Here is a 25,340-nt window from a genome sequence, read left to right on the forward strand (position 1 = left end):
TTTCTATTGCACTTGGCCAACCAATATTTCTAATGTTTCTAGTATCAAGAACATGCTAAAGTTTCTTCCTTTTCTGCATTTTTGTGTAAGCAGATTTTAAATTTATTTATTTATTTATTTATTTATTTATTTATTTATTTATTTATTTATTTATTTATTTATTTATTTATTTATTTATTTATGAACAGTTAATGAACAAGATACAGAGAACCGAAAGACTGGGCCTAACCAAAGTTCCATAAAGAGGAAACTCAAAGAACGTGATTCAGGTAAGTGTGATCTCCATCATTTTGTAACGAAAATGAAATACAAAATTAACATTTGCAAATTAACCATTTTCGCCTTGCCACACAGCAGATCCAAATTTAACATTGTACATTATAGCCCAGACAAAGGATAATGTACGTGAGGGAGGGTGACCATTTTCCCTATGTCAGTAAGTCAAAATGCATCCTGCTTAAAGGACACATAGTTCCTTGTTAGGGCTACAATGTTATTATTACATGCGTCTCTTACGTAGTGTCCACTACACATTTTTGAGTTAACATACAAATGACAATCACGCAACTCCATTGAACAAGTAATTAATAATGATATTGGCCCCATCAAATATAAATTTGTTGTGCAACAGAATAAGCGTACACATGTGATTGTAAATGCAGTTTTCAAGTCAAGAAGTTCAAAATAGGCAAAAGAATATTTTTTCTCTCTCTCTTCAAATAGACGTAGTTATATGTCCTGAAAGAACACAAATGACTGTAGAGGGCGGTATTACATAAAACCATTTCATAACTAGTAGATTATGTTGAAAGTGTACTGAATGGGGTGAACTTGAATGTGCCTGTGGCATGCAGGCCAGAGCATTGTTTTGGTAAGGTCAGGTTTTGTAGAAGATGATAACGGTGGTAGTGAAATAGTCCAAGAACAGAAACTGAGGCGAGTATCTTACAAGTAGTGGTAAACATTTTCAAGTAAAGCTCGTAGAGCGCACTGTCACATGTTATCTTGCGAGAGTAGCTAGCTGTGTTGTGTTAGAAGGGAAATGGCTGGGGTGTACTTTAATGTTGCTGTACAATGCTCAAAAGTATATATAATGACAGATTCCCTAAGTTTTGTAGAGGACATTGGAGTTGTAGTAAAATACTTGTGGGATAGAAACTTAGATAAAAACCAGTGTTTTACAGCATGTTGATTGAAATGGGCACTTTGTGCCCAATTTATCAAAAAAAGGGACAAACTTGACATTTTAGGAGGCAGTATTAATGTTCTTTTTGCCTTCTTAGGAAGCGCTTCTCTAATATCATCACGATCGTCGACCAGTTCAATTGCGATGTCTATGTTGCATGCAGCACCAGTATAATCATCAACGTCATGATGTTTGTCTGCTTCTGCTCAGCTGCTCTCCATCTCAGAGTATGATGTATTTGTTCCATTGAACATGATTTGCTTCGAATGTGGGTTCTAAATCCATGAAAATATACGGTGATCAAACGATACGTTTCAATGCGATCGAGGTTGTCACTGCATGCACCCTTGCTCCCTACTCAATGCTAAAGTTGGAATTTTCCGTAATTCCGTCATTGATGCAGTTTTACAAGTTCTGCTTTCAAACCTCACCGCTATCGAAACAAGAACATAAAATTTCAGTACCATGAACACGGAACCCCAACTACATCTTTGGCTGTTCTTTTCAATGCGTTCACTCCACGTACGTCATGCCACGTCACCAAAGCTGAAATGACAGGCGATATTTTGTCTTTACCAACTTAGTATTATGACTAGAAACAACTGTAAATTCATGGTCACTACACCATGCGTTCTGGCGGCCATGTATGATCGCATCATAAAGACATTTGACATAGTGTACATAAGTCAAAGTTTGTTTTCTTTGTGCGTAGGTTAAAAGAAATCTGTTAGGGCATGTCTTAGTCGTGGCTCTGGACATGAAAATATTGCAAGACCTGATGTGACACAATGTGCTCAAGTGGTTTACAATAGGTTCATTACATAGTAGTACGCTTCACAGAGCAATCAGATATCTGTCAGATCATTATATGTAGCAGATTTCATCAACTTTCGCACAGTACTCTTGGAGTTAAATCACTAATTACAAAACTTAATTTAATATGCAAATGAGCTGTTTATTAACTTGACACTGCTCAATGCTTCATGGGAAAATTAGATATCTATCAGATCAACATCTGTAGCACGTTTCATCAAATTTAATGCTGTAATTTCGGAGTATTGATTACGAAGTTCATTAAATATGCAATTGAACCACTAATTAACTTGACACTGCTCAGTGCTTCACGCAACAATTAGATATTTATCAGGTCAATATATGTAGCAGGTTTAATCAAATTTGGTGCCATACTTTCAGAGCTATATCACTAAGTACAAAGGTCATTAAATATGCAAAAAAAACTTAATTAACTTCACACTACTAAATACTTTCCAACACAGATCTTTATCGGATCAGTATCTGTGGCAGATTTCATCAAATTTGGTGCAGTTATGACAAATTATAAAACTTCATTAAATATGCAAATGAGCGATTCATCAACTTGACAATGCCCAATGCTTCTCAGTACAGTTACATATCTATTAGATCAATATTTGTAGCAGGTATCGTCAAATGTAGTGCAGGAATTCGGAGTTATATCACTAATTACAAAAGTTCATTAATGTACAAATGAGCAGATATTGACATGACGACACTCGCAGTATCATCAAAATGTTCTGAGGTTGTCATCTTTGAAAATTTGCATGAATTTTTGTACAGTATTTCTTGATATATGTCGACAATGTCGTTAGTGTATCCATAAGAAACCATTATAAGAAATAAAAGATAGTTCATAGCTTCATTAATATGCAAGACACGCTAACCATAATCTAATCAGTTCTTGCAAGTAGCATATGGTACCTGTCTACCAAATCTGACTTGAATCCGTTCAAAAGTTTTTAAGTTATCGTAAAAAACAGACAGACAGATAGACAGACACCACTACGACATTAGCTCACGTGTGTGAAGACGTGAGCGAAAAATGGCTGCCAGGTGGCAATATTGGATTGTATAATGAAGATGTTTTGCACTGTGTCGTAAGTTACCTTGTATTGTTCTTGTGCCAAGTTTAAAATAATTTTGTCAAGGCATGTCTCAGTAATAGCTCTCGACATTAAACCAGATGTGAATTGAATGTGCTTATGGGGTTGAAAACAGGTCCATTACATATTAGTACGCTTCACAAAACAATCAGATATCTGTAAGATCATTATATTTAGCAAGTTTCACTCTTGCACAGTACCTTCGGAGTTAAATCTTTAATTACAAAACTTCATTTCATGTGCAAATGAGCTGTTTATTAACTTGATACTGCTAAATGCTTCATGGGACAATTAAAGATTTATAAGGTCGATATCTGTAGCACGTTTCATCAAATTTAATTCCGTAATTTCAAAGAAATATCACTAATTACAAAGTTCATTCAATATGCAAATAAATCCTTAATTACACTACTTAATGCTTCAAAACACAGTTAGATATTTGTCAGATCAGTATCTGATACAGTTATTTCAGAGTTATATAACTTATTACAAAACTTCATTAAATATGCAGATGAGCAGTTTATTAACTTGACATTTCCCAATACTTCTCAGTACAGTTAGATATCTATCAGATCAATATTTGTAGCAGGTTTCACGAAATTTGGTGCAATAATTTCAGAGTTATATCATTAGTTACAAAGTTCATAATATATGCAAATAATCCTCAATTAACTTCACACTACTAAATGCTTAACAACATAGTCAGATATTTGTCGGATCAGGGTCTGCACCAGATTTCATCAATTAGATGCAGTTATTTCGGAGTTATATGACTGACTACAAAACTTCATTAAATATGCAAATGAGCTATTTATTAACTTGACACTGCCCAATGCTTCTCAGTAGATATTTATCAGATCAATATTTGTAGCTGATATCATCAAATTTGGTGCAGGGATTTCTGAAGTGCCTGCAGTTGGCTGAAATGAAAAACGATAACGCTGACAAGTTAACAAAGTCGCATGCTATTACCAAGTGAATTCACTGTATGGCTGGCAATACAGCTCGGTAATGTGCTGATTAGGTGTCGCTATCGGAGTAGAGACTCTACTGCAGACAGGGAAATCCGACGTAATTCAGCAACTCATTCAAGCTTAAAATGCTAACGAATGGGGAAACAACTACGACTGTTTTGTTTGATTGGCAACTCAATGTGATTCATAACACAAAGAATTGCCACTTCCAGTTCTACTTGTAACAAAAATATCTTTGCTACGTTCCTGTGTGAGCTCCTCGATCTTTGCTGTCATATCTTGGCTGTGCTTTGCGTGCAGTTCGTCAGTTTGCGTTTCATGCTGGGCTTTCAGCTTGGCAAACGTGTTCTTGTTCCTCTTGGCTACTTGTTCGATCTTGGCGTTGAATTCCTGGATTTCCATGGCATGTTTGTCTTTTAACTGCTGGATGTAACTCTCCTGTCATTTAAAATGCAGCTTAGTGCTTTCTTTTGACTGTCAGTCAAACTCCTAACAGATAATGTGGTCAAAGTAGTCAGTCGGGCTCGATTACTCACAACATACGGAAGCCATTCAGCTAGCAGTCAAGCCACAGATAGAATCGTTCGGTCAAATTCCATTCGCTCAGTAGTCTGCTGGATCGATCGATTTTCTGCTTGATCCATCGATCTTTCACTCGATCTACCCGCTACTGCAACCTAAATACTGCCAAGGTGTGAAACAGAATCACTCAATCTACACACGATCTGGGTTTTCAACTGTTCGTGCGCTCTCACAAAACTAGCTGTGGGTCCATAGCTGTGGTGTTTTCAGACGGGATTCCTGCCTTTTACGGGCCGGTTTGACTTTTCCGATTTTTAACCCCGCCACCAGGGTTAAAAATCGGAAAAGTCAAAACCGGCCCGTAAAAGGCAGGAATCCCGTCTGAAAACACCACAGCTATGGACCCACAGCTATCACAAAACATCCACAATTACACTCCCATATATCTTGTTGGATCACAAACTTAACCATCTTCTCGAAAATCACGCCAATGAACGTGTTACTTACATCATGTGAAGAAATCGGCCGTCTTTTGAGGCCAAAAATAGTAAAACACGGTCTGCAGAACGATTCTACAATATGATGTAATTTATTCTACTGCTGATTGGCTAGTCAACTACGTCACACTTTAATATGGGTAGCGCCTTTCACACCCAAAACGAAGACCATTGCAGTGTTTAGCTTGCAGTGGCGGGCAGATCGAGTACGGGATCGATAGATCGAGCGGAAAATCGATCGATCTAGCGGACTACCCAGCGCGAGGGTGCCGCGCATTTGCCAAATCCCCAATCAGACGCTCAGGATACATTCTTCGAGGTTGCTAAAGTATGAGCGTCACCATTGGAACTGAAGTACAAGTAGTTAGCAATTACACACTTGGCTATTTACTGGTCGCGTATAATCGCCTGTGGTGCTTTAAAAAACAAGATCTAGCAACCCGTGCCGCCAAGGTCTCATTTCAGGGAACATCGGGCTTCCCAGACATGAGACCTTGGCGAGCAAAGACGCCTTTTGCCAAATTTAAAGATATTTGGCCAGGCATGTCTGGGATATCAATGCCAACGGATGGAGGATGAATTTTGTCCACGAGGACAAACAAACTCAACAGTTTCACCAAGGATAGATATTGTTACAGTTTATGGTTTTTTCATGCATTAGTTTCTAAAAGCAGTATTTCCTATATAAAACATGTACTTTGACCATTTTTAAATCCCAAAGTTGTCAATTTGAAAGTAATTTGCTTAACTTTTGATTAAATGATGACTCGGAGCTGACTGTGCCATGAAGAAGTAACCACTGTCTGGGATATCAGTGACAACGGATGGAGGAAGTCACCACTTAATCCTATGAGGTGCGCGGTATTCGATACAGGAGGCATGTAATATACTGGCATGGCTTCAGAATTGGTTTCACTCGGCTCAGGCACCTGAAGCCGAACTCCTGTGAGGAATAAAGCACAGTTTTCCTCCCCTTTCAAGCCGAGCTCCTATAAAGAATAAAATGAATTTTCCTTCCCTTTTAACCTATGTAGGTGACATGAAGGTGAAGGTAAAAGTGAGCGAAATTGTTCCAGCGAGCGGAAACAAGGTTGAGGGAGTCGAGAAACGTTTCTATGAAAGTGACGAGACCCGGAAGAAGACTGAAGAAACTAGGCAGGTGCTTGATGGGCAACACGATGAGATGAACGTAAAGGATGTTGGTCATGAAAGTATTTCCTATACAATGTCTTGTCACTCATTAGATGCGTTGGAGTGCCTGATGAGAAAATATGAGAATGGTACACTCCAGGACATAATGGAAAATAAATTCCTGTCTGATAAACTCCTGGATAAAATTGGTGCATTTCACTTGGCAATTGACGTAACTATTGACTATGAGGAATATTATATGTGTAGAAAGGAGCTGCTCCAAAAACACGGTAAATAGATACCTTGTACAGTATGCTGTTCTCTCTAACGCCACATGCTATAGTTTTTTAATATGTTTTCAGATGTGTTTTTTAATTTCTTAATGTCGCCCAATTAGTTAAAGTGCATGGTTTTCTAACATTGACATTATAATATTATATTTTGACTGACAGCTTTGTCATTAAGGCGTTCACTTGAATGTAAATTGAAACCTGAAGTTTTCTGTTTATATCTTCATCTGTTCAGTTTTTGTTTCTAGTGATGAGGTAGTAAACACTCTATATCTTGCATCTCTCAGCATATAATTGCCATGAATAATTTTTGATAATATTTTTTATGTATCTATATACTTCAATATTTCATTTGTGGTTTTTTGTGTCGTTTTGTCTGTCATTTCAGGGCTGCCTATGCAGGGAAGACATACTTCCAGAATTCAGTCTGTCACACCACTCATGACTGGGAATACATCGGAAAGAGTGAACAAAGCCAGAGATCTCCTGAAGTCATTTGAAGGAGAGGGTGACAAGGTAACGGAGAGCCAGATAAACATGCTCGGTCAGCTTTTGCAAGAAAAGGAGAAGAACAGGCAGATGGAGTACCAACAGTCCTTACAAGAACCTGACCAGCAACTACAGAAGCAGACCGAAGGTGTTGGCACAGGTTCGATGGATTTATGGCACCTACACACATTCTTACATTTATCCATGCATATACAGATTCTCACTAATAAGCTTTCCATAATGCGAATAATTGCTACTGATTATTACCAAAGGACAAAGTCCGAGGCGACTTCTAGATTTGGTCCAGTCCATGCATGCGAAAATGCATCCATCCGTTCATGCCGAATTCTGAGGGATTCCTAGAGCGATTTTCTTTCAAACTTGGTGCACGTCAATTTCTCTTTGTGATACAATCCAATATGATCGGGTGACGGCCAATTTGGTTTCTGTATCTGATGTCTACAGCCAATACTTGGACCTGTTTTGACCAAGGTCTTTCAAAACTTGGAACAAGGAAACACTATAACTTACATTTGAACGTAAATTATTTTAAAAATATGTTGCCAGACGACCACGTTAGTTTTTGTTGATGGTGTTTAAACATAGACAGTCGAGAAACTTTCTCGACTGTCTATGTTTCAAATGAATACACAATGAGCTAAACTATGTCAGGCAACGTACTTTGTACCAGGCAAACTATGATTTGTAAATGAATGTTAGTTTGTTTATAGTTATTGTTCTATTGAATAAAAATTGGCCCAAGAATAAATATCAGCTCTGGAAGTTCTTCAATGAAATTACTCCGAATCTGATTCTGAAACTTCCTTACTTTCACCATTACACTTAAAAAATAGCGTCAATGACACTGTAGCTCCCATCCTGGACTATTTAGTGTTTGTTCTCTGGTCAGATATTTGAACATGTGTGAAAGGGATAAAGTGCATGAAGTGAAAATACTTAAATGTAATGTACTGGAGACAGTGAAATATGTTAAATGTATTTATTCAGAATATAAAATGGAAAAAATACAGAATTAGATATATCGAATACTGTGATACAACCATTAACTCAACAAGTCATTTACAATGACATAGTCCCCACTTGTAATAGGAGTATTAGTCTTGATGGGGCAGGAAAATGTGGTCATGAAGAAGTATCACTGGAGTGTATATGTTGAGATCTATGGGCACATAGGTTTATGTCGTTGTTCCCAATATGTTCAAATATGTATATTTGAGGTCAAAGGTCACCGAGGTCACATGACATTTTGTCAAAAAAATTGTATTGCTAAGTTATCCCTATATACCAAAAATCAGACCTCTAGCTCTATTGGCTCGCTCAAAATTAGATATGCGCATAATTAATGAGGTACAATATGTGGCGTCATAAGGTGTCCCATCATACCATACATGAAGGCTGTAGTACTTGTGTATACTGAGTTATGGACAAATATGTATATTTGAGGTCAAAGGTCACCGAGGTCACCTCACATTTTGTCAAAAACATTGTATCGCTAAGTTATCCCTATATACCAAAAAAAGACCTCTAGCTCTATTGGCTCGCTCAAAATTAGATATGCGCATAATTAATGAGGTACAATATGTGGCGTCATAAGGTGTCCCATCATACCATACATGAAGGCTGTAGCACTTGTGGTTACTGAGTTATAGACAAATATGTATATTTGAGGTCAAAGGTCACCGAGGTCACGTGACATTTTGTCAAAAAAATTGTATTGCTAAGTTATCCCTATATACCAAAAATCAGACCTCTAGCTCTATTGGCTCGCTCAAAATTAGATATGTGCATAATTAATGAGGTACAATATGTGGCGTCATAAGGTGTCCCATCATACCATATATGAAGGGGGGTAGCACTTGTGGTTACTGAGTTATGGACAAATATGTATATTTGAGATCAAAGGTCATCAAGGTCACATGACATTTTGTCAAACTATCCGAGATATCTCTGCTTGAACGGATGGACTCACGGATGGACGAACAGACGGACGTGACCCAATCTATAAGCCCACTGGATTTCATCCGTGGGGACTAAAAATTGTGTCACTGCATCCTTTTTGCAATATGAATACGATGGGAAACTACATTTTTATTTTTTGTGGCCTTATACATGGGAGTCTATGGAGATCTGCCTTATACATGGGAGTCTATGGACGTGTAAACTAAAAATATGCAAATTTCACCACGATTTGCCCAAATTTGGGAAAGGTCACTCCTATGCACTTCCATACTAAGTTTCAAATCAATCGGACTTGTGGTTTCAGAGAAGAAGATTTTTTGACCAAAAATGGGAGAAAATTACAAAAAAATTCATGAAAAATAGCAAGTCCAAGATACTGACCCAAGATGTGCACAGTCATTTCATGTCAGCCCAAAGTACTTACATGCTAATTTTTCATGTAATCTGCTCAGTGGTTATTGAGTTTTTTAAATTTTGACTGTTTTTACATTTTTTCACTTAATTTGCATATTTCTGGCAATGACAACTTTATTTGAACAAAATCTCATCTACAGCCCATCATCGATGTACACACCAAATATCAAGATGAAATGTACAGCGGTTTTGGAGTTTTTGATGTTGACGGACAGACATACAGACATACAGACATACAGACATACATACATACATACAGACATTTCCCTAGCCTATAAGAATAGCTTCCATTGCCATATATACATATGGCTATGGGAGCTAAAAACTCTGGTTAAAATATATACGGTTTTGTGAAAGGCAGTTTTGTTAGTTTTTATGATTGTGATATTGAATAAAAGTTAACTACAGGGGTGTAAGCCACCTTTCATGCAGAGAATTCTCTTAAAACACAACGATGAAATTTCCTGGGTCTAAGGGCGAATCTGAATCCATTTTCAACAAAGCTGTGGACAAGTTAATAGCCGTATATTTTCCTTTGTACCCAGTACTTTCACATTTTACTCTTGTGCTTGTAAAATGGAGCTTCATACATTGCCAGGTCAACAATTTGGAAACGAAATGCAATACCTACAGATATATTCCCTGTGAGTGACTTCTACATCTGTCCACCATATCAATCTTTTCCACAAACCAATACTCAGACCTCATACAACCACATTTTGCTACCTAATTCCATTCATACATCAGACATTAATTACACATACACATTAATACGCTTTATCGTTTTCCAGATACTGGATGACAATATCACATCACCATAATTTCTTTGAGCAATACTGATTGTTATCTTTATTAAAGCAATTTCTTAGTCAACATTTCAAAACACAATGCACTCTTGACTAATTGATAAATATTTCTTTTGTGCAGATTCTACCAGACAACATTGGCAACAACAAATTCCAGAGGACTTTGAATCTACACAGATGACCAACGTTCATCAACTGGCAGATGAAGAGATAGAGGAGAAGAATGAACTACTGGAGTCTGAAGTCAACAAACTTACCATGAGAAGTGGAATACAAAAATTTAGGAACAGAAACAGGGGACAGGATAGAGATATTCTAAAGTCTATGGCAGGTGAGGGAGACAGAGCAGAAGAACGAAATAATTAACACTATTTTCAGTGATTTTGTAGATGTGAAGTCGAAGACACGAGTCCTTGCCACCAACCATCCTGAAGTGGAGATGAAAACTGAGAAGTTATCAGCGTATGCAGATCTATCGTTAGTGATGCAGATATCCTGAAGAAACAAAGGAAGTGTACCTGGATTTGAAACGGGCTGAGAAAGGTTAGTTTAAGTTTTAATATAGTCGATGCATTTGTTGCTGTCCCAGTTGGTGTGACTATCTACAATTCCTCATATGAAGATTACAATTGTACATGGTTACCACAACTATTGTCATCCATATGGTGCAAGGTAGACCTCTGATAAGATTAGGTGGCGGGCAGGCCTTTGATTTACACTTAATACTCATGACGGAGATGTTTCGATTTCGTATCGGAAATAGATGATTTTGCATTATTTTAGGTACAGTAAACATCAAGATGGAGTACTTTCAAAAAATAAACTTATTGTTATGAGAAATATTTATGACTATTACATTTTCATGTGGTACATGCCCGGGGGGGGGGTAACTCCCATAGATGGCTATACAGGGAGGGTCCGCGCGAAAGGGGTCGTTGTTTTGCACTGTTTGGTATCAGAAAGGGTATACTTTTCACGAGGTGTTGGTATGAGAAAGGGTCCGGTTTTAAACACAAACTGACATTTGTTAAAAAATCATGCTGTCAACACTGGAAACCCATGTATTTACATCCCAGATCTACCATCAAATTTCCGATCTGTCGGTTGGCTGTTGGTACCCCTGGTACGCAAGGCGAGTGAGTCGTATCTGTTACTGGAAGATAAATGTTCCATTTGTAAGCAGAGGAAAATGCCTTCAAGAGGTCTCGCGGTATTCTATGAGATTTTACATGTAAGCATGGCAGATTAAGAACAGTCCGACTGTTCTTAGACTGATTAGATTATTATATTGTATGGTATCAGAAAGGGTAGGTTTTTTGCTCAAAACTGGTATCATAACAGTTTGGGTTTCCATGTTCGTGCGGAGCCCCCCTCGACACCTCTCTCAGTGTTCAGCCAACAAGTCGATCGGCTGCTGGGGTGTTGTCACCTGCTTCGATCACTGTCACACTACACAGGTCCAGCGACCCTAGCGTCCTACTTGTTCGTCGCTCAGCCGAGTTACACTATTCACCCTTTTCCTGCCTAGCGAGTTGCACACCTTCCTGGCAACTTGTTAGAAAACGGCCTGGTTATAAGCACTTGCATAAGTCTTCATCGGATACACCTATTCAGCCAGGCATTTGGTGAGAAAATCGCACATTATCAGGGTCAGTTACCTATTTTAATGGACAACAACAACCTGCCATAACAATTACTCCAACTGACGTGGCCACCATTGGTGGCACACAGCACATCCACAACTGTAACACATTGCAGGCTACAAAGCAGGTGTGTAGTAGCCCCAAAATTGATAAAGTGAGTGTCAAACTGTGCGTTGAAAATGACAAAGGGAGCGTCAAACTTAGCATGAAAAATGACGAAGTGTTAAACTGAGCATTGAAAAAGACAGAGTGAGCATCAAATTGAGCGTGGAAAATAACGAAATGAGTGTCAAACCAAGTACAGTTGCCAAAAATATTGGAAATGTGAAGCTTGAAAGGACAAGGCTTGTCATTGACATGTGGAGTGTTCATTGTAGAGTACACAGGTGCGTTGTGGCATTGCTTGGATAAGTCAATCAAGGGCCCAGGATCGAAGTGTTAGGCCAAAAGCCAAACCCAGGTACTAGTGCTGAGAAGAGAAGCTATAAAAATGAAAAAATCAGCGAAAAGTCCAAACCCCTCCAAAACCAACACAATAAAACATTTGCCCCCAAAGAGTAATGTGGGACAGTCCAAAATACCTTCAAAAGTTCAAATCTTGTCTCTGGTAACTGGATTTGAATGATACATGCCAAATTGGGGCGAAAATTCACGGTCCGGCCATTCTCCCATTGCCCTGCAGTCCCCAATTGCACTGCATTGTTAGATGTGTACTTTTACTCCCATAATCCTTTGTACTTGAATGATCCCAAATGCAGTGCAAACTGAGCATGGAAAATGACAAAGTAAGTAAAGTGTTCCATAAAGTGCTCAATCGAGCACTATGGCGCGTAATCAAGGCCAATATTCGAACTCCCAATTTTCAACTATCGAACTCCACATTTTCAACTTTCGAACTCCACATTTTCAACTTTCGAACTCCCAATTTTCAACTATCGAACTCCACATTTTTAACTTTCGTACTCCAAATTTTCAACTATCGAACTCCACATTTTTAACTTTCGTACTCCAAATTTTCAACTATCGAACTCTACATTTTCAACTATGGAACTCAACATTTTGGATTCGTATTCCCCATTTTCAACTATCGATGTCATAGGTCCCCCAAGACCACTAGTCAGTGAACACAAGCCAAAATGAGCATACATATAGTCAAATACGACTTTAAAAAATCGTCGGTGTCATACCTCCATTTTACATGAAACTACTTATCACTTTGTTAGGGAGTCCCAAACATATGGTGACCTCACAGTTAATTTTGGACGTCACCGAGTTCGTTCGTGACCACGTCAGTGGTAGTTTGTCTAGGCTGCTACTTGACCTTGACCAGCCCGACAGACGGGGAGATGTGTCACGTAGGTGTGAGAATCTTGTTAGACTTTTGTCACAGTTAAGTGGCTTTGGAATGTGTAGTGAGCGTATTGTCCAGCTAGTGCAAGCCGCTCAACGTGAAATACATGATGTTGAACATAGTGGTCACGGTGTAATAAAGGGAAAGTGGCTTCACACATCAGCCATCTCGTCTTGTATGTGCTTTGGTGTGTTTAGTGTCTGAGTTGTGTTTTGGCTGTTAGTGTGGAAATTAACAAGCGAGTCGTTAATTTTAAAATAAGCCATGGCGAGCCACACACGCATGCTCTTGTCATTAGACGACATGATAGCGACCGAATTAGGCCTAAGTGATGGCGGAGGTCGGCGGTAAATCTTGAAGTTATAGCATCACAAGTGTTTCTGGTTCATATTTTTGGACCCTCTAGAACATCACATAGGAATAACTCTAAAACTCCGAAACGTCATGTGACGTACTATGACGCGTTCTGACGTAGTATAGCCCAGAAGGAAAAATGTGGGTAACTACAATCACAGAGTAATATCAGACAGAGTGGCAACAGCTATTGTTTAAGGCGTGAAGCGGTTACGTAAGCAATCCATGTTTGCCTCGCCTCACGAAGCTCTTGGCTCTCTTTTCCGAAGAGTGCCGACCATGCACCCTTCGGTAATTTTCGGATTTTCACCAATTGTTAAGCGAAAGTATGTTCGACAAAGCTTGTGTTGTTGTTGTCGTGTGGTGCTGATCGGAATTGATGTGCTGACGAAAACGGGAGTGTTTTGAGCTTCAGGAAAGTGGGTGTTACCGTTTTAAAAATTCCTCTCATATTTTTATGAATATATAATGAGTGTGTTTGAACCAAATTTGAAAGTCTTTATCGATACTGTCTGGTTTTACTCAATGGTTTACGGTCAGTCATACCGTCTTTTACACGTGCGCCAAGAAAGGACATGTTTATGAAACTGCTGGCGTGTTATGTTTTGATTGGCGTGAGGCAGTGTTTCTGGCCTGAGAGCTCACAAAGTAACTATGGTTGCTACGCGACTGGCAGTACGATGCCATCTCGTCGTATGTTTCGCATAATCTCGTGTAATTATCAACCACAAACCAAGCCTCCAAAAAGTTTAACACTTTTAAGCTCATTTTAATATGAAAAGCCAATAGTCTACCGAGACGACCATGGAACAAAAGGCATGCAAGTGTTGCCACTCTGTCTATGATATTACTCTGTGCTACAATGAAGCAAGCTAGGGATGCCTAGGGAGAATACGAATCCCAAATGTTGAGTTGATCAAAAGTTGAAAATGTGGAGTTCGAAAGTTGAAAATGTGGAGTTCGATAGTTGAAAATGTGGAGTTTGAATGTGAATGTTGAGTTCGACAGTTGAAGATTGGGAGTTTGAATGTTGAATGTTGAGTTTGATAGTTGAAAATTGGAAATTTTATAAGTGCGCGAAGCGCATGAAATGAAATTGTAATTTTATGAATAAACTGAAGTAAGGTATAATTATGTATTCTCCATGACTTCGCTTTAGCGCCCTCTATTGACCAAGCCCTTCAAAGTCAGAAATTTACCCATGATCCTCCTCTCCAATATTGGCGGAGAGGATGTCAAGGGAGACAAAATTTGCACACCACACCATCATAAACATTTCAACAATTTATTTCTAACGATATGAAAACTGTTAGATAAACAGTCAAATCCATGGTAACACCAACTGTCCAAATATCAACACAATATTATCACTTGCAATCTGTGTCCTATCCCTATGCAGCTTGTTCACTTATCCATGCATGATCAGACACTGCAAGAGAAAAAGAAGAGTTCTATAAGTCATATATAGGGATGGGAGGGAGGGAGCCATAATTATACCTTACTTCAGTTTATTCATAAAATTACAATTTCATTTCGTGCGCTTTCGCACACTTATAAAATTTCCAATTTTATCTCATAAACTTCCGTAAGGTATAATTATGTATGTTTAAAGTGTAAAGGTCTGTCATCATTGACCAATTCCTCTATATTTGTGATGACAGAACTTGCTCTTGAAATTTGCTACTTGCATTCTCTACTCTTCTGTAGTAAAACTTGTGAAATGTTGAGGATTTTGACCAATTTGCTATTTTCATGATCTCTCCTGAGGAGAGTCCTTGTGTTTTGGCCTTGAGGTACTTGCTGACCGAACTGAGTGTCCTTTGAATTTTTGTATATCAATTCCAGATGCCTTCATCAGCTTCTGGAGCCAATGTGCAATTGTGCACGTTACAACTGGTTTGTGTGGCTTAATAAAGCTGAGAAACAAATGCTCCTTCTGAGCTTGTGTTTCTCTCCAATGCCCTGTACGAGTCAAATATTCGTTTAGGCATTTTATGACATCTAACTGTTCATCATGTTCAAAAGTATACAACACTATTTCAGCTGGTGGCTGACCTTGCCTTCGAGTTTTTGTCAGACCAGCTAGCTTAAACTGAATCTTGTCACCAGTATCAACCATGTATTCAAGTTGATTTATGTAGCTCAGATGACCTACTTGCGTTTGTCAAAGCTATTAGCATTACCAGTTTAAGTGTTAGTTCTTTATTTGAGAGATCTTTATTCTGTTTCTGTGCTTTGATATATCTCAACACAGTATCAACTTCCCATGTATTCTCATATTTTGGTTTTGGGGGCCGAGAATTGAAAATTCCTGACATTAGACTTTTGACCAAAGGTTGTTGTCCAACTTTGATTCCATTAATTTCTGGGTGAATTGCAGATATAGCAGAGCGGTAGCCATTTATGGTACTATACTCAAGCCCTTGATAATACAAAGAACTCAGGAATTCTATTACATTTGCCACAGTGGATTGAAACGGATTAATTTCCCGTTTAGAACACCAGCAATCCCACTTTTTCCAGGCGCAGTTGTAAGCAGTTTTGGTACCAGATCGCCATGATTGCAATAGCAGTTCTGCAGCTTTGTTTGAAATGCCTGCTGTAATGGCCCTTTCCCTGAAACTTTCCATGCCGCTAAATGCAGGTGTCCCTGCTCCATCAATGGGTGTTTCTCGCCTGTTGGTGAGATTAAGAGGTTGTCCATCGAGGGAAGTAATATTGGATTGTCTGTGTACATTACCAGGAGTGTAGGGTACCATGTCTGAGATTGCCAAGTTGGTGTGATCAGAATCATTTCTGTTTGTTCTTTCTGGATTTTTAGCAAACATCTGTCTATCAGGCAGAATGGTGGAAATGCATACGCTTTTATTGTTTTCCAACTCATTTGAAATGCGTCTGTTTTGACTGCATAGGGGTCTGGTTTCCAACTCACATATTTCGGAGTTTGGGCATTGAGTCTGTCTGCAAAAAGGTCTATTTCGATTGGACCCACACTTGAACTAATTGTGCAAACACTGCTGGATTCAGTCTCCAATTGCTGGAATCTGTGATGTGTCTGGATTGCCAATCTGCTTGCACATTCATTACTCCAGGGATGTGTTCTGCTGTGAGGATAATTTGTTTGTGGAGGCAGTAGCTCCATAAACTTTTTGTTACTTTTAAAAGGTTCTGAGATCGGGTACCCCCCAGTTTGTTTATCTGGGCTACCACTGTCATGTTGTCTGATCTTATGTGTACATGAATATCTGACCTGTCTTTGGTTAAAGCTTTCACAGCAAAGTTGGCTCCCACTAATTCTAGCACATTGATATGCATTTTCGATTCTTCCTTGCTCCACACACCGTTTAGTTTTGTATTGCCCCACACTGCTCCCCAGCCCTGTTTGGATGCATCTGTGTCTATGATCATATCTGGGCCTGGAGTGATTATTGCCCGGCCATTCCATTCTTTGAGGTGGTGGATCCACCAATTTAGTTCTATTTTGCACTGATCTGTCAATGTGACAGTGGTCTCGTAAGTCTTTCCCTCTATCAGTGCTTTTGCTTTTGTCATTTGAAGATGGCGATAATGAAGGGGGGCAGGAAGAACTGCGAGCAGAGTTGATGTTAATTTGCCTATCAAGCTGGCTAGTTCCCGAACAGTTGTTGTCTGTAACTTGAAATTGTAATTTTATGAATAAACTGAAGTAAGGTATAATTATGTATTCTCCATGACTTCGCTTTAGCGCCCTCTATTGACCAAGCCCTTCAAAGTCAGAAATTTACCCATGATCCTCCTCTCCAATATTGGCGGAGAGGATGTCAAGGGAGACAAAATTTGCACACCACACCATCATAAACATTTCAACAATTTATTTCTAACGATATGAAAACTGTTAGATAAACAGTCAAATCCATGGTAACACCAACTGTCCAAATATCAACACAATATTATCACTTGCAATCTGTGTCCTATCCCTATGCAGCTTGTTCACTTATCCATGCATGATCAGACACTGCAAGAGAAAAAGAAGAGTTCTATAAGTCATATATAGGGATGGGAGGGAGGGAGCCATAATTATACCTTACTTCAGTTTATTCATAAAATTACAATTTCATTTCGTGCGCTTCGCACACTTATAAAATTTCCAATTTTATCTCATAAACCTCCGTAAGGTATAATTATGTATGTTTAAAGTGTAAAGGTCTGTCATCATTGACCAATTCCTCTATATTTGTGATGACAGAACTTGCTCTTGAAATTTGCTACTTGCATTCTCTACTCTTCTGTAGTAAAACTTGTGAAATGTTGAGGATTTTGACCAATTTGCTATTTTCATGATCTCTCCTGAGGAGAGTCCTTGTGTTTTGGCCTTTGAGGTACTTGCTGACCGAACTGAGTGTCCTTTGAATTTTTGTATATCAATTCCAGATGCCTTCATCAGCTTCTGGAGCCAATGTGCAATTGTGCACGTTACAACTGGTTTGTGTGGCTTAATAAAGCTGAGAAACAATTGCTCCTTCTGAGCTTGTGTTTCTCTCCAATGCCCTGTACGAGTCAAATATTCGTTTAGGCATTTTATGACATCTAACTGTTCATCATGTTCAAAAGTATACAACACTATTTCAGCTGGTGGCTGACCTTGCCTTCGAGTTTTTGTCAGACCAGGTAGCTTAAACTGAATCTTGTCACCAGTATCAACCATGTATTTCAAGTTGATTTTATGTAGCTCAGATGACCTACTTGCGTTTGTCAAAGCTATTAGCATTACCAGTTTAAGTGTTAGTTCTTTATTTGAGAGATCTTTATTCTGTTTCTGTGCTTTGATATATCTCAACACAGTATCAACTTCCCATGTATTCTCATATTTTGGTTTTGGGGGCCGAGAATTGAAAATCCTGACATTAGACGTTTGACCAAAGGTTGTTGTCCAACTTTGATTCCATTAATTTCTGGGTGAATTGCAGATATAGCAGAGCGGTAGCCATTTATGGTACTATACTCAAGCCCTTGATAATACAAAGAACTCAGGAATTCTATTACATTTGCCACAGTGGATTGAAGCGGATTAATTTCCCGTTTAGAACACCAGCAATCCCACTTTTTCCAGGCGCAGTTGTAAGCAGTTTTGGTACCAGATCGCCATGATTGCAATAGCAGTTCTGCAGCTTTGTTTGAAATGCCTGCTGTAATGGCCCTTTCCCTGAAACTTTCCATGCCGCTAAATGCAGGTGTCCCTGCTCCATCAATGGGTGTTTCTCCCCTGTTGGTGAGATTAGGAGGTTGTCCATTGAGGGAAGTAATATTGGATTGTCTGTGCACATTAGCAGGAGTGTAGGGTACCATGTCTGAGATTGCCAAGTTGGTGTGATCAGAATCATTTCTGTTTGTTCTTTCTGGATTTTTAGCAAACATCTGTCTATCAGGCAGAATGGTGGAAATGCATACGCTTTTATTGTTTTCCAACTCATTTGAAATGCGTGTGTTTTGACTGCATAGGGGTCTGGTTTCCAACTCACATATTTCGGAGTTTGGGCATTGAGTCTGTCTGCAAAAAGGTCTATTTCGATTGGACCCCACACTTGAACTAATTGTGCAAACACTGCTGGATTCAGTCTCCAATTGCTGGAATCTGTGATGTGTCTGGATTGCCAATCTGCTTGCACATTCATTACTCCAGGGATGTGTTCTGCTGTGAGGATAATTGTTTGTGGAGGCAGTAGCTCCATAAACTTTTTGTTACTTTTAAAAGGTTCTGAGATCGGGTACCCCCAGTTTGTTTATCTGGGCTACCACTGTCATGTTGTCTGATCTTATGTGTACATGAATATCTGACATTACGTCTTTGGTTAAAGCTTTCACAGCAAAGTTGGCTCCCACTAATTCTAGCACATTGATATGCATTTTCGATTCTTCCTTGCTCCACACACCGTTTAGTTTTGTATTGCCCCACACTGCTCCCCAGCCCTGTTTGGATGCATCTGTGTCTATGATCATATCTGGGCCTGGAGTGATTATTGCCCGGCCATTCCATTCTTTGAGGTGGTGGATCCACCAATTTAGTTCTATTTTGCACTGATCTGTCAATGTGACAGTGGTCTCGTAAGTCTTTCCCTCTATCAGTGCTTTTGCTTTTGTCATTTGAAGATGGCGATAATGAAGGGGGGCAGGAAGAACTGCGAGCAGAGTTGATGTTAATTTGCCTATCAAGCTGGCTAGTTCCCGAACAGTTGTTGTCTGTAACTTGAAATTGTAATTTTATGAATAAACTGAAGTAAGGTATAATTATGTATTCTCCATGACTTCGCTTTAGCGCCCTCTATTGACCAAGCCCTTCAAAGTCAGAAATTTACCCATGATCCTCCTCTCCAATATTGGCGGAGAGGATGTCAAGGGAGACAAAATTTGCACACCACACCATCATAAACATTTCAACAATTTATTTCTAACGATATGAAAACTGTTAGATAAACAGTCAAATCCATGGTAACACCAACTGTCCAAATATCAACACAATATTATCACTTGCAATCTGTGTCCTATCCCTATGCAGCTTGTTCACTTATCCATGCATGATCAGACACTGCAAGAGAAAAAGAAGAGTTCTATAAGTCATATATAGGGATGGGAGGGAGGGAGCCATAATTATACCTTACTTCAGTTTATTCATAAAATTACAATTTCATTTCGTGCGCTTCGCACTTATAAAATTTCCAATTTTATCTCATAAACCTCCGTAAGGTATAATTATGTATGTTTAAAGTGTAAAGGTCTGTCATCATTGACCAATTCCTCTATATTTGTGATGACAGAACTTGCTCTTGAAATTTGCTACTTGCATTCTCTACTCTTCTGTAGTAAAACTTGTGAAATGTTGAGGATTTTGACCAATTTGCTATTTTCATGATCTCTCCTGAGGAGAGTCCTTGTGTTTTGGCCTTTGAGGTACTTGCTGACCGAACTGAGTGTCCTTTGAATTTTTGTATATCAATTCCAGATGCCTTCATCAGCTTCTGGAGCCAATGTGCAATTGTGCACGTTACAACTGGTTTGTGTGGCTTAATAAAGCTGAGAAACAATTGCTCCTTCTGAGCTTGTGTTTCTCTCCAATGCCCTGTACGAGTCAAATATTCGTTTAGGCATTTTATGACATCTAACTGTTCATCATGTTCAAAAGTATACAACACTATTTCAGCTGGTGGCTGACCTTGCCTTCGAGTTTTTGTCAGACCAGGTAGCTTAAACTGAATCTTGTCACCAGTATCAACCATGTATTTCAAGTTGATTTTATGTAGCTCAGATGACCTACTTGCGTTTGTCAAAGCTATTAGCATTACCAGTTTAAGTGTTAGTTCTTTATTTTAGAGATCTTTATTCTGTTTCTGTGCTTTGATATATCTCAACACAGTATCAACTTCCCATGTATTCTCATATTTTGGTTTTGGGGGCCGAGAATTGAAAATTCCTGACATTAGACGTTTGACCAAAGGTTGTTGTCCAACTTTGATTCCATTAATTTCTGGGTGAATTGCAGATATAGCAGAGCGGTAGCCATTTATGGTACTATACTCAAGCCCTTGATAATACAAAGAACTCAGGAATTCTATTACATTTGCCACAGTGGATTGAAACGGATTAATTTCCCGTTTAGAACACCAGCAATCCCACTTTTTCCAGGCGCAGTTGTAAGCAGTTTTGGTACCAGATCGCCATGATTGCAATAGCAGTTCTGCAGCTTTGTTTGAAATGCCTGCTGTAATGGCCCTTTCCCTGAAACTTTCCATGCCGCTAAATGCAGGTGTCCCTGCTCCATCAATAGGTGTTTCTCACCTGTTGGTGAGATTAGGAGTTTGTCCATTGAGGGAAATAATATTGGATTGTCTGTGCACATTAGCAGGAGTGTAGGGTACCAAGTCTGAGATTGCCAAGTTGGTGTGATCAGAATCATTTCTGTTTGTTCTTTCTGGATTTTTAGCAAACATCTGTCTATCAGGCAGAATGGTGGAAATGCATACGCTTTTATTGTTTTCCAACTCATTTGAAATGCGTGTGTTTGACTGCATAGGGGTCTGGTTTCCAACTCACATATTTCGGAGTTTGGGCATTGAGTCTGTCTGCAAAAAGGTCTATTTCGATTGGACCCACACTTGAACTAATTGTGCAAACACTGCTGGATTCAGTCTCCAATTGCTGGAATCTGTGATGTGTCTGGATTGCCAATCTGCTTGCACATTCATTACTCCAGGGATGTGTTCTGCTGTGAGGATAATTTGTTTGTGGAGGCAGTAGCTCCATAAACTTTTTGTTACTTTTAAAAGGTTCTGAGATCGGGTACCCCCCAGTTTGTTTATCTGGGCTACCACTGTCATGTTGTCTGATCTTATGTGTACATGAATATCTGACCTGTCTTTGGTTAAAGCTTTCACAGCAAAGTTGGCTCCCACTAATTCTAGCACATTGATATGCATTTTCGATTCTTCCTTGCTCCACACACCGTTTAGTTTTGTATTGCCCCACACTGCTCCCCAGCCCTGTTTGGATGCATCTGTGTCTATGATCATATCTGGGCCTGGAGTGATTATTGCCCGGCCATTCCATTCTTTGAGGTGGTGGATCCACCAATTTAGTTCTATTTTGCACTGATCTGTCAATGTGACAGTGGTCTCGTAAGTCTTTCCCTCTATCAGTGCTTTTGCTTTTGTCATTTGAAGATGGCGATAATGAAGGGGGGCAGGAAGAACTGCGAGCAGAGTTGATGTTAATTTGCCTATCAAGCTGGCTAGTTCCCGAACAGTTGTTGTCTGTAACTTGAAATTGTAATTTTATGAATAAACTGAAGTAAGGTATAATTATGTATTCTCCATGACTTCGCTTTAGCGCCCTCTATTGACCAAGCCCTTCAAAGTCAGAAATTTACCCATGATCCTCCTCTCCAATATTGGCGGAGAGGATGTCAAGGGAGACAAAATTTGCACACCACACCATCATAAACATTTCAACAATTTATTTCTAACGATATGAAAACTGTTAGATAAACAGTCAAATCCATGGTAACACCAACTGTCCAAATATCAACACAATATTATCACTTGCAATCTGTGTCCTATCCCTATGCAGCTTGTTCACTTATCCATGCATGATCAGACACTGCAAGAGAAAAAGAAGAGTTCTATAAGTCATATATAGGGATGGGAGGGAGGGAGCCATAATTATACCTTACTTCAGTTTATTCATAAAATTACAATTTCATTCGTGCGCTTCGCACACTTATAAAATTTCCAATTTTATCTCATAAACTTCCGTAAGGTATAATTATGTATGTTTAAAGTGTAAAGGTCTGTCATCATTGACCAATTCCTCTATATTTGTGATGACAGAACTTGCTCTTGAAATTTGCTACTTGCATTCTCTACTCTTCTGTAGTAAAACTTGTGAAATGTTGAGGATTTGACCAATTTGCTATTTTCATGATCTCTCCTGAGGAGAGTCCTTGTGTTTTGGCCTTTGAGGTACTTGCTGACCGAACTGAGTGTCCTTTGAATTTTTGTATATCAATTCCAGATGCCTTCATCAGCTTCTGGAGCCAATGTGCAATTGTGCACGTTACAACTGGTTTGTGTGGCTTAATAAAGCTGAGAAACAATTGCTCCTTCTGAGCTTGTGTTTCTCTCCAATGCCCTGTACGAGTCAAATATTCGTTTAGGCATTTTATGACATCTAACTGTTCATCATGTTCAAAAGTATACAACACTATTTCAGCTGGTGGCTGACCTTGCCTTCGAGTTTTTGTCAGACCAGGTAGCTTAAACTGAATCTTGTCACCAGTATCAACCATGTATTTCAAGTTGATTTTATGTAGCTCAGATGACCTACTTGCGTTTGTCAAAGCTATTAGCATTACCAGTTTAAGTGTTAGTTCTTTATTTGAGAGATCTTTATTCTGTTTCTGTGCTTTGATATATCTCAACACAGTATCAACTTCCCATGTATTCTCATATTTTGGTTTTGGGGGCCGAGAATTGAAAATTCCTGACATTAGACTTTTGACCAAAGGTTGTTGTCCAACTTTGATTCCATTAATTTCTGGGTGTATTGCAGATATAGTAGAACTGTAGACATTTATGGTACTATACTCAAGCCCTTGATAATACAAAGAACTTAGGAGTTCTATTACATTTGCCACATTGGATTGAACCGGATTAATTTAGAACACCAGAAATCCCACTTTTCTAGGCGCAGTTGTAAGCAGTTTTGGTACCAGATGGCCATGGTTGCAATAGCAGTTCTGCAGCTTTGTTTGAAATGCCTGCTGCAATGGACCTTCCCCTGAAACTTTCCATGCCGCTAAATGCAGGTGTCCCTGCTCCATCAATGGGTGTTTCTTCCCTGTTGGTGAGATTTGGAGGTTGTGCACTGAGAAAAGTAATATTGGATTGTCTGTGCACATTAGCAGGAGTGTAGGGTACCAAGTCTGAGATTGCCAAGTTGGTGTGATCAGAATCATTTCTGTTTGTTCTTTCTGGATTTTTAGCAAACATCTGTCTATCAGGCAGAATGGTGGAAATGCATACGCTTTTATTGTTTTCCAACTCATTTGAAATGCGTGTGTTTTGACTGCATAGGGGTCTGGTTTCCAACTCACATATTTCGGAGTTTGGGCATTGAGTCTGTCTGCAAAAAGGTCTATTTCGATTGGACCCCACACTTGAACTAATTGTGCAAACACTGCTGGATTCAGTCTCCAATTGCTGGAATCTGTGATGTGTCTGGATTGCCAATCTGCTTGCACATTCATTACTCCAGGGATGTGTTCTGCTGTGAGGATAATTTGTTTGTGGAGGCAGTAGCTCCATAAACTTTTTGTTACTTTTAAAAGGTTCTGAGATCGGGTACCCCCAGTTTGTTTATCTGGGCTACCACTGTCATGTTGTCTGATCTTATGTGTACATGAATATCTGACCTGTCTTTGGTTAAAGCTTTCACAGCAAAGTTGGCTCCCACTAATTCTAGCACATTGATATGCATTTTCGATTCTTCCTTGCTCCACACACCGTTTAGTTTTGTATTGCCCCACACTGCTCCCCAGCCCTGTTTGGATGCATCTGTGTCTATGATCATATCTGGGCCTGGAGTGATTATTGCCCGGCCATTCCATTCTTTGAGGTGGTGGATCCACCAATTTAGTTCTATTTTGCACTGATCTGTCAGTGTGACAGTGGTCTCGTAAGTCTTTCCCTCTATCAGTGCTTTTGCTTTTGTCATTTGAAGATGGCGATAATGAAGGGGGGCAGGAAGAACTGCGAGCAGAGTTGATGTTAATTTGCCTATCAAGCTGGCTAGTTCCCGAACAGTTGTTGTCTGTAACTTTACCATTCTCTGACATTGTGTGTGTATGTCCTGTAGTTTGGCTTGTGGAAGGGATAATTCCATTGTGACTGAATTGACTATGTATCCAAGGAATTCGATTATCTGGGTCGGATCTAGTACTGACTTCTTCCAGTTGATCACAAAGCCAAGATTGTGTAGAAGCCATATCAAAGTATTCCGGTCCCGAATTAGGTTCTGTTTGGATTGATTCAGAATGATTATGTCGTCCAAATATATAATTATCCTTAACCCAATTCGTCGGAGGAATGCTACAACTGGCTTCAGTAGTTTTGTGAATGTTCTGGGTGCTGATCCCAGGCCAAATGGGAGGCATTTGAACTGGTATAGTCTCCAATTCCACTTGAATCGGAGAAATTTTATGTGTTCCCTGTGTATCGGGACACAAAAGTAGGCGTCCTTCAGATCTATCTTGCACAT

At 39.2% G+C, this 25,340-nt stretch overlaps 1 protein-coding gene across 3 annotated transcripts in view; it reads left to right on the forward strand.

The window, feature by feature from the left end:
- Positions 1–25,340, forward strand: part of LOC139129721 (uncharacterized) — a 135,877-nt gene that overhangs the window by 75,663 nt on the left and 34,874 nt on the right. For 2 of the 3 annotated variants that reach the window (XR_011551655.1, XR_011551654.1), the window contains exons 3-6: positions 189–269; positions 6,133–6,519; positions 6,908–7,168; positions 10,330–10,751. Coding sequence is in view for 1 of the 3 variants with exons in the window: in XM_070695401.1 (XP_070551502.1) it covers positions 189–269; positions 6,133–6,519; positions 6,908–7,156; positions 10,330–10,574 (962 nt within the window). In the remaining 2 variants the exon portion in view is untranslated. Of the gene's footprint in view, positions 1–188; positions 270–6,132; positions 6,520–6,907; positions 7,169–10,329; positions 10,752–25,340 lie in introns of those variants that run through there. The other variant, XM_070695401.1, reaches the window with a different exon arrangement.

The sequence above is a fragment of the Ptychodera flava genome, chromosome 3 (assembly GCF_041260155.1).
Source record: "Ptychodera flava strain L36383 chromosome 3, AS_Pfla_20210202, whole genome shotgun sequence".
Classification (NCBI taxonomy): domain Eukaryota; kingdom Metazoa; phylum Hemichordata; class Enteropneusta; family Ptychoderidae; genus Ptychodera; species Ptychodera flava.